The sequence below is a fragment of the Stegostoma tigrinum genome, chromosome 12 (genome assembly GCF_030684315.1).
Source record: "Stegostoma tigrinum isolate sSteTig4 chromosome 12, sSteTig4.hap1, whole genome shotgun sequence".
NCBI classification, from domain to species: domain Eukaryota; kingdom Metazoa; phylum Chordata; class Chondrichthyes; order Orectolobiformes; family Stegostomatidae; genus Stegostoma; species Stegostoma tigrinum.
The window spans coordinates 43,886,569-43,897,498 of NC_081365.1; the positions used below are offsets into that span (position 1 = coordinate 43,886,569).

General features: G+C 46.7%; 1 protein-coding gene across 3 annotated transcripts in view; it reads right to left on the reverse strand.

Annotated features, from left to right (window-relative positions):
- Positions 1-4,058, reverse strand: part of ddx3xa (DEAD-box helicase 3 X-linked a) — a 44,551-nt gene extending 40,493 nt beyond the window's left edge. For 2 of the 3 annotated variants that reach the window (XM_048541137.2, XM_048541135.2), the window contains exon 1: positions 3,699-4,056. In XM_048541137.2, the coding sequence (XP_048397094.1) occupies positions 3,699-3,743 (45 nt within the window). In that variant the 5' untranslated portion in view covers positions 3,744-4,056. Of the gene's footprint in view, positions 1-3,698 lie in introns of all 3 variants that reach the window. The other variant, XM_048541134.2, reaches the window with a different exon arrangement.
- Positions 4,059-10,930: the final 6,872 nt, after the last annotated feature.

The following is a 10,930-nucleotide window of genomic DNA, read 5'->3' on the forward strand; positions in this document are numbered from 1 at the left end:
TTCAGTTTAACCCCTTCCCTGGTTGGGCTGTTTACATACTGTAAAGAAACCCTCCTGAAAAGTTCTAGCCCATCCAAGCCCTTGTATGGAATCCCAGTCAATACAGAGAAGTTAAGTCACCCACAACCACTGTTGTTCACATCTTTTCAAAGTCTGTCTACATGTTCTCTCTCACAACTGTTGGAGACCTGTAGTATACCACCTCCCTTTGCACCCCCCTCCCCCCAAAAAATTGGGATTGCACCTTTCCAATTCCCAAGTTCACCTATATTGCCTTACTGCACAAGGCCTCTTATGCCCACCCTCAGAACAGCTGTAGAATACTCCTGTGCTAGTGATGGAGCTCCCCCACCCCTATCACACATGAGCCACCTAAATCCTGGTGCAATCAGCTACATGTCTTGTCCCTCTTTCAGCCAGGCCACGAGCTCCAAGCACTAGCCAATGTTCTAAGGGCATCTACCTTGCCTATTATACTTCACTGAAAAGCATGCATTTCAAACTACCTTCTGCAGACCAAATCTGTACCAAGATGCTGCAAACCCACTTCAGTACTGAGCATTGTTGCCAAATCCTCATCTAGAGCAAGGCAAGACCTCTGCCTTTTGCAGGCCATCTTGGACCTTAGATCTCTTCGACTGGCTACTTCAGGGCTCGTTCTGCTTTTGAGAACTACTAGGTTCATACTTCACCACTGATGCCTTTCAAGTTGCTCATTCTAATTGAGATTCTCTAGTGCTCAGAACGTTGGACATGACCCAAGGCTTCACTGACTTGATTTCCTTCCTCCTTTATGGCATGGGTCGAATAGACCTAAAGTGTGATTTGGATAGATGATGCAAGTGATCTGACATCTACTAAATAAAAACAAAGAACTGCAGACACTAAATCAGGAACAAAAACAAAGTTGCTGTAAAAGCTCAGGTCTGGCAGCATCTGTGGAGAAGGAAACCGTTAACATTTCAGGTCTGGTGACCCTTCCTCAGAACCCAAAGCATTAATGTTGTTTTCTTTCAGATGCTGCCAGACCTGCTGAGCTTTTCCAGCAATCTTGTTTTCACTGACATCTGCACTTGCCTACAAAGCAACTATACTCTTCTGATTACAGCCAAGATACAATCACATGGATTGAGGGACAATTTACATAATGAGAAATAGTGCTTTCAGTTTTCCTGAAGAGTTAGTTTAAAAATTCTGACCACATTGGGTTGTCACAGATCAAGTCAATGATGAGCTGCAGCATGAATAGCAGTTACATTAAGACCAGAAAGTTGATCTGTTCCTGAAGAACCTACAGAAAGCCACCTTGGTTTACCAATATACACATTTAGGAAAAGCTGGAGTGTTCATTCTACTTTATTTTCTATGGTGTTATTGTGACTAGTCAAATTGCAGAACGGTCTTATAAATTAGGTATTAGAGTTAAAATTCAGACACTAATACAATTATTGAACAAGTGAACATGACGCCTACAAGCAGTTTTCAAAATTGATTTCCCGATTCAAATTTGCGCATCAACAGAACCTGAATCAGACAGTTTAGCCGACTTGTACATACACCCAAATGCCTGTAGAGGGCAATGCTCGTTTGCTGTTTTGCCGGAGGAAAACTTCCAAAGCAAAATTCCATGACAAAAAAGGCGTTATGGCAAATAAAATTATCCTCATCTAATAGTCTACAGCTACCTCAACATTAAAGTGCATGAAACAACACTTGCTGTTTTCGTACGTCAGCATCAAGACTTCACAGCACAAAGTTTTACTTTGAACATCTTCGCACCCCATATGCAGTACTTCATATTAACTACGAATCGGAACATTTAATCCCGAAACACTCAGTATTTGGCAATCGATGCTGCATCCACTCTGATGTCCTTCTAATCCAATTTCCAAGGCCGTAAATAATGACTGCGAACTGCCGAAGCCGTTCGGCACAAGACCATCCATCTTCTTTTAAATCGCGACAGTAGCGTATGATTTTGCACAAAATCCCTTGATGTGAAGCGATCTCGTTTGGTAAACGGTCGCATGTTGCTGCGCTAGCACTTTGACATCTTGGTCGATTTAAAAAAGGAAAAGAAAATTACCGCACAACACGACCGTAGAAAATGGCAGCGCACGTTCGTTACGCTTACAGGAAACTTAAAACCTTTGTGACGAGTCTTCTCCACCCTTTCCAGTCACCCCCGTCAGACTTCAACACGCCCGTCTTCGTCAGAGAAATTAATCACCAGTATTTTAATGTTTAACCCCCCCCCCCCCCCCGCCAACCACCGTCTGATGTCCGCCCGAGGTTCAAGGCTTCTGCAGTGGTCTGCTAAGAGATCAACGTTACCTTCAAAAGCAAAAGATCGTTCCGAAACGGTTTATAATCTGAAGTCTCCTTTAACTAAAAAGCTGCTGCGCCAGACAATGATGGCGCAGTTTCCTAGTGCACAGAAGCCTAGTAAACAAGCAGTCAGTGCCGACTCTCCATCTGTAACCTGCCCTCCGAGCACGTAAGACATTTGATGCGGTTGTAGAAGTCTCTTCCGGTCGTATTCAAAAAAATCCTGAAAGTATCTGCATGGCCAGTTCGGAGTTAGACAATCCCGGTCATTCCCAAACTCCCAATTTCGAGATTGGAAATCTTGTCAAGACCGGACCTCAACAGGACCAGGAAGTAAGGGACTGAAGCTAATACCTGTACTACGACTAGAATCAGAAGTTATAATCACTTAGCATCCTAAAAAGGATACAGCAAGCCACCATAATTTACAGAAATTAAGCAGTGTGTCATTAAAACGACGGCGGTGTCAAACTGGAATTCTCAACGCCCAGTACCAAAACATTTAAAAATACTTTGAATCGACGCGAGTCGAAAGTGAATAGACGGAATGAGATACAAACAGGGCAAGGCCAACGCTTCATCTCCCCGCCCCCACTCCATGCTTAAAATACCAACAGTCAAGCTTGTTAAAAGTAGGGACGAAGTTAACAGCAAATCACGCAGTGATAGAGGATTTAAAATGACAACCGATGGAACTTGAAAATAGGAAAACGTCGTAAGGAGAAGGGAGGCAATTTTAGCACTTTACTACTCAGGCCGCCATTACATATTTCGCTAGATTTCCCTGCGCACATTCAAAAGAACCCATCCCCCCCCCCCGACCAGGATAAAGCCAATAAAAACGGAAGAGAAATCGTTTATAGAAACAAAAGGAGGAGGAGGAGAGGGAGAGAAAGAGAGGTAACCCCCCCCCCCCTCTCTCTTCTCCAGCGGCGGTCGAGGTAGACAAAGAGCGCGGAGCCAGTTATTTTCAGCAATATTAGGACCACTGCGGTCCAGAGAAACCGAAGCACGTCGAAATGGGGAGGGGGAGGGGGAGGGGGAGGGGGCGGGGGACCCGACGGTCAGGTTCACCCTCTACCCCCTTCCCCGTCCCCCCAACCCCAAGCCAAACCAAACCACACTAACCTCAGACACAAAAAAAAACTTTAAAAACAGACTCCTCCCCACCAGCTGCAGCCCCGACGACTTCGAAGGAGACAAAAGCCGCCATTGTGGGTGAGTTTCCCGCAGCCCGAAGTGGGGGGGGGAGGAGGAGAAGAGAAAGCAAGAACAGCGAGATCTCCCCCTTCCGCACCACTCATCCATTGCGATTGGAATTTTTAAAAACACCACAATTAAACAAGTCAGTGGAGTCGAGATCCACTCACCTGCTGATCTAGATCCAGTACATTTCCGACGGCCACATGACTCATAACTAAAAAAATAGTGAGTACAAAATTTCCGACTGAGGAAAAAAAAACCGAAAAAGTTCTCTCGCTTGAAAGGGGGGGAAATAAAAGGAGGACTGGGGGGGGGGCTGTCCTTTGTGGAAATCTTTCTTATCGTCTTTCGATTTGTCTAGCCACTTATGTGAGAAGCAAACTGTAGGAGAACCGAGTACGTAGAGCCAGCCAATCGAGCAGTCGGTGTCGGTACCGGTACCGCTTCTTGCCGATCCTCTGCTCACTGTCGCACTCTCTCCCTCGTCCCTTCGTCTCTCGTTATCATCAATTCGCGCAGAGGCCGCCGGGAAGCCAAGTCGACCATGTGACACACCACCCAGCCAACCAACAAAGCCGGCCGCTCCGGCGCGCTCGAGACCTGGTTAAAGGACGCTGCCAGTATCGCGAGAGCCAGCTCACCCCCGTACCCGATGCCCCCCCGCCAACCTTTCCCTTCCCAATATTGCGAGGTTGAATTCCCTGGGCCTGGTGACCGCTGTGCCCACTAGTGAGCTTTTCAATCGTTAATGCTTGCGGACTCGAAGGCCCAGTAATTGTCAGTGACAATAGTATTGTACTCACGCTTCCCTTCCTCCGAAAAGCCCATGTCTTAAATAAAAATCAAAATGCTGCGAATTCTAACATCCAGCTACATCTGGAGAGAAAATCAAAATTGCTTACTTTCAGATTTCAGCAGCATTTCGTTTTTGTGTTACTATCACGTGAAGTTGTGTTGAAGCCAGTAAATAGTCTCACTATTTTTGGATGCCCTAATTTGACTCATGATGCAACGTATTATTCATTCAAAATTACAAATGGTTGAATTTTTTCATATTTCATTATAAACGTTTTTACAATGTACATAGTTTGCGAGACTGTGATTACAATGAGTCTAACTCAGTGATGAGCCATAAACGGATGGACTACATGCTTTGCTGCCAAATTCAACCTGTCTATACACTGAGCATTCAAGGTGTGTAGCTGTGTGGTGGGAACACAACAAATAGGCGTGGAAACAGGTCATTCAGCCCACAAGCTTCAAAATCTCCCCTTCCCCTACCACATCCCAAAACCAGCCCAGCTTGTCCCTGCCTCCACAATCTGTCCTCCCTCCCACCTCTTCCCTCCTCCCACCTCAAGACCCCCACACATCTCCAACCTACTAATGTTATCCCACTGCCTTGACCTGATCGTTCTCCCTGGACTGACCTATGCTCCCTACCTACACTCACCTTTACTGGCTCCATCCCTGCATCTTTGACTTGTCTGTCGCCTGTCCACCTATCTTCTCCTCTATCCATCTTGTATCCGCCTCCCCCTCTCTCCCTATTTATTTCAGAACCCCCTTCCCCTCCCCTGTTTCTGATGAAGGGTCTCGACCTGAAACGTCAGTTTTCCTGCTCCTAAGATGCTGCTTGGCCTGCTGTGTTCATCCAGCTCTACACCTTGTTATCTCAGATTCGGCCCACTGAGTTTGGGCTGCCATTCATGGAGTCATACAGATGTACAGCACAGGAACAGACTCTTTGGTCAAACTCGTCCATGCCAACCAGATATCCTATATGAATCTAGTCTCATTGCCAGCAATAGGCCTACATCCTTCTAAACACTTCCAATTCATACTTCCATCCAGATGCCTTTTAAAAGCAGCGATGTGCTTCTGAGGCTTTATAAGGCTCTAGTTAGGCCCCATTTAGAATAGTGTGTCCAATTTTGGGCCCCACACCTCAGGAAGGACATATTAGCCCTGGAGCGTGTCCAGCGGAGATTCACACGGATGATCCCTGGAATGGTAAGTTTAACGTATGACGAACGGCTAAAGATCCTGGGATTGTACTCATTAGAGTTTAGAAGGTTGAGGGGAGATCTAATAGAAACTTACAAGATAATGTATAGCTCAGAAGGGGTGGACGCTAGGAAGTTGTTTCCATTAGGCGGGGAGACTAGGACCCGTGGGCACAGCCTTAGAATTAGAGGGGGTAAATTTAAAACTGCAATGAGACGACATTTCTTCAGCCAGAGAGTGGTGGGCTTGTGGAATTCATTGCCACGGAGTGCAGTGGAGACCGGGACGTTGGATGCCTTCAAGGCAGAGATCGACAAATTCTTGATCTCAGAAGGAAGCAATTGCTACGGGGAGAGTGCAGGGAAGTGGAGTTGAAATACCCATCAGCCATGATTTAAATGGCGGAGTGGACTTGATGGGCTGAATGGCCTTACTTCCACTCCTATGTCTTCTGGTCTAAATGACATAATTGTACCCACTTCCACCTCTTCTGGCAGCTCATTCCAAACACAGACCAACTTCTGCATGAAAAAGTTGCCCTTTAGGCTCCTTTCGTATCTTTCCTCTCTCACCTTAACCTATGCCATCATCTACCCTGGGAAAAGACCTTGTCTATTTACTCTATCATGCCCCTCACGATTTTATAAACCTCTAAAAGGTCACACCTCAGCCTCTGGTACTCCAGGGGAAATGGCCTAGCTTATTCAGCCTCTCCCTATAGCTCGAGCCCTCCAACCCTGGCAACATCATCATTCAACAAGGTCATGGTCTGATTATGATCTCAACTTCACTTTCTTGTGTACCTCCCATAACCCTTGACAGTCTTTGAGTCTCTTATGAAGATGGATTGAATTAGTCGTTCAAAGCCTCTGCTGTTTCCTGCTTTTCATTATCAGTTTCCTGGTTTCATCCTTGGTTACAAATGCTCACTTTAGCTAGCAATTCTTTTTCATATACTTGGAGACACTTTTACAATCTTATTTTTTGATTTCTTCAATGTTTTCTTTCATATTCCAGTTTCGCACTATTATTTGTCTCCTCATCCTATGCTGTTTTCTTAAATTCTCCCAATCGTCTGGCCTACAACTACAGAATCACAAAATTGTTACAACTCAAGAGACTGCTTTGCCCATCACGTCTGTACAATTCTATTATCTAGTGCCAATCTGTTGTCTTTTCCCCATATCCTCGCAAACCATTTCTATCCAGATAATCATCCAATGCCCTCTTAATTGAACACGTCTCCACCACGTTCCAGGCAGGGCATTCCAAAACCTAACTGCGTGCTGCGTGAAAACACACCATCCTTGCATCATTTACACATCATTTTAAGTCAATGCCCTCTCATCTGTTTTATTTTATAAGTGGAAACAGCCTCTCCCTATCTATTCTATTCAGCCCACTCATGATTTTCAAAACCTCCGTCAAATCTCCTCTTAGACTATTTCTCTCCAAGGAGAACAGTGCCAACTTCTCCAATCTATCATTCTCATTCCTGGAACCGTTCTTGTAAATCGCTTCTGCACTCTTTTCAATTAATACACATTTTCCCTATAATGTGGCACCGCAACTGTACACAACAAGTGTCTGGTCCATTGTCTGATGAACTGTGCTTCTCCTTATAGAACAACACTTGAAACAAGCATTGAATGTGGCACAAACATGTTCTCGGTGGGGGATTTCAAGGTCCACCATCAAGAGTGGTTCGAAAACAGGACTACTGATCAAAGATAACAAAGTGTAGAGCTGGATGAACACAGCAGGCCTAGCAGCATCAGAGGAGCAGGAAGGCTGATGTTTCAGACCTAGACCCTTCTTCAGAAATGGGGGAGGGGTAGGGGGTTCTGAAATAAATAGGGAGAGAGGGGGACACGGATAGAAGATGGATAGAGGACAAGATAGGTGGAGAGGAGACAGTCAGGTCAAAGAGGCGGGGATGGAGCCAGTAAAGGTGAGTGTAGGTGGGGAGGTAGGGAGGAGATAGGTCAGTCCAGGGAAGATGGACAGGTCAGGGGAGCGGGCTGAGGTTAGTATTAAGGAGATGGGTGTGGGGCTTGATGTAGGAGGTGTGGATAGGTGGAAGGGAGGACAGATTGTGGAGGCGGGGACAAGCTGGGCTGGTTTTGGAATGTGGTAGGGGGAGGGGAGATTTTGAAGTTTGTGAAGTCCACATTGATATCATTTGGCTGCAGGGTTCCCAAGCGGAATATGAGTTGCTGTTTCTGCAACCTTCGGGTAGCATCATTATGGCACTGCAGGAGGCCCAGAATGGACATGTCGTCTGAGGAATGGGAGGGGCCTTTGAAATGGTTCGCGACTGGGAGGTGCAGTTCTTTAGTGCAAATCGAGCATAGATGTTCTGCAAAATGGTCCCCAAGCCTCCAACTGATTTCCTTGATGTAGAGGAGGCCACAACAGGTACAGCGGATGAGGTATACCACATTAGCAGATGTGCAGGTGAACATCTGCTTGATGTGGAAAGTTTTCTTGGGGTCTGGGATGGGGATGAGGTGGTAGGTGTAGGGGCAGGTGTAGCACTTCCTGTGGTTGCAGGAAAAAGTGCCGGGCGTGGTGGGGCTGGAGGGGAGTGTGGAGCGGACAAAGGAGTCACACAGAGAGTGGTCCCTCTGGAAAGCAGATAAGGGTGGGGAGAGAAAAATGTCTTTGGTGGTGGAGCCAGATTGCAGATGGCAGAAATGTCAGAGGATGATGCATTGGATCCAGAGGTTGGTGGGGTGGTGCATGAGGACGAGTGGGATTCTGTTTTGGTTGTTATTGCAGGGAAGGGTATGAGGGATGAGTTGCAGGAAATGCGGGGGCACGGTCGAGGGGGTTCTCAACCACTGATGGGGGGATGTTGCCGTCCTTGAAAAATGAGGACATCTGAGATGTATGGGAGCAGAATGCCTCATCCTGGGAGCAGATGCGGTGGTGGCGAAGGAATTGGGAATAGGTGATGGCATTTTTGCAGGAACATGGGTGGGAGAAGATGTGTTCTATGTAGCTGTGGGAGTCAGTGGGCTTGAAATAGATTTTGGTTTCTAGGTGGTTGCAAGAGATGGAGACATCTGTATGGGGAATGCAGGTGTATAAGGACTGGACATCCATGGTAAAGATGAGGTGTTGGGGACCGGGGAATTGGAAGTTCTGGAAGAGGTGGAGGGTGTGGTTGATGTCACAGAAACAGGTAGGAAGTTCCTGGACTAAATAACTCCCTACCTATGTCCATTGTGGCCTCCTCTACTAAGGAACTTCCTACTTATGTATACTGCATCCGCTGTACCTTTCATGGCCTCCACTACATTGGGGAAACTAAGCGGAGGCTTGGGGACTGCTTTGCAGAACACCTATGCTCAGTTCGCACTAAACACTGCATCTCCCAGTCGCGAACCATTTCAACGGTCCCTCCCATTCCTCAGACGACATGTCCATCCTGGGCCTCGATGGTTGCAGGAACAGCAACTCATATTCCGCTTGGGAACCCAGCAGCCAAATGGTATCAATGTGGACTTCACAAGCTTCAAAATCGCCCCTCCCCCTACCGCATCCCAAAACCAGCCCAGCTTATCGCCGCCTCCACAATCTGTCCTTCCTCCCACCTATCCCCTCCTCCCACCTCAAGCCCCACACCCATCTCCTTAAAACTAACCTCAACCCGCCCACTTGACCTGTCTATCCTCCCTGGACTGACCTATCTCCTCCCTACCTCCCAACCTACACTCACCCTTACTGGCTCCATCCCCACCTCTTTGACCTGACTGTCTCTTCTCCACCTATCTTGTCCTCTATCCATCTTCTATCCACGTCCCCCTCTCTCTCTATTTATTTCAGAACCCCCCCTTCCCCTCCCCCATTTCTGAACAAGGGTCTAAGTCTGAAATATCAGCCTTCCTGCTCCTCTGATGCTGCTTGACCTGCTGCATTCATCCAGCTCTACACCTTGTTATCTCAGATTCTCCAACGTCTGCAGTTCCGACTATCTCTGAAACAGCACCACTGATCAAGCTGGTTGGGTCCTAAATGACATCACTACTACTCTGGGTCTGTGGCATGTGAGCAAACCAACAAGAGGAAAAAACATACTTTACCCCATTGTCAGTAATTTACCAGGTGCAGATGCATCTGTCTGTGACAGTATCAATAAGCATAACCAGTGCACAGTGTTTGTGGAGATGAAGTCTCGCCTTCGCTGTAATAATACTTTGCATCATGTGTATGGCATTATCTCCATGCCAAATGGGAAAGACTTCAAACAGATCTGAGAACTCAAGACTTTGTATCCACAACAATCAGCTGCAGCATACTCGTACTTCAACACAATCAGCAACCTCAAGGCCTGGCATATTCCCTACTCTGCAATTATCATCAAGCAAGATGATCAACTCTGGTTCAATGAAGAGTGCAGGATGGCATGCCAAGAGCAGTGCCAGGCATACCTAAAAATGAGGTGTTAAACTGATGAAACACCAAAACAAGACTATTTGTATGCCAAGCAGCAAGTGATGCAGCTTCAGTGCAGGTTACAGAATCCCTGCAGTGTGGAAGCAGGCCATTCAACCCATGAGTCCACAACGCCTCCCCTTTAACAAGCATCCCACCCAGACCCACCCCCATACCCAATCCCTGTAACTCTCCAGTTCCCATGGCTAATCCAATTAGCCTGCACATCCCTAGACAATTTAACTTGGCTAATCCACCTAACTACATATCTTTGGACTGTGGGAGGAAATCCACAGAGACATGGGGAGAATGTGTAAACTTCACACAGATAGCCACCCAAGGGTGGAATCAAACCTGGGTCACTGGTGCTGTAAAGCAGCAGTGCTAACCACTGAGCTACTGGCCTGCCCATTGCCCAGTTTAAGGGGCAAAATGATGGATACGTGAATAGGCAGGAATTAGAGTGATGCAGGCAGCATAGAAGCAAAAGGTTTTTCGCTTAGAAAGGCATAATGTGTTGGCACAGACTTGTTGGGCCAAAGGACCTGTATTGTTCTTTGACAACACAGTGTGGAGCTGGAGGAACACAGCAGGCCACGCAGCATCAGAGGAGCAGGAAAGCTGACGTTTCAGGTCAGGACCCTTTTCTGACTCCAGCATCTGCAGTTCTTGCTATCCCTGTATTGTTCTGTGTAATGTGTTGTGAATATAGAGGAACTGGGTGGATATACTAAGAGTTCAGAAACTTGATAAGGCTCCACCTCAAAGGAATTGCAGAAAATAAAAGCTCATGGTGTAGGTGTAGCATATTAGTATGGTTAGAAGATTAGTTGGCTAAGAGGAAGCAGAGAGTAGATCTAAATGAGTTCCTTTCAGGTTGGCAAGATATAATGAGTGGTGTACCACAGGGATCAGCACTGGGGCCTCAAGTGTTTGCAATTTATATAAATGA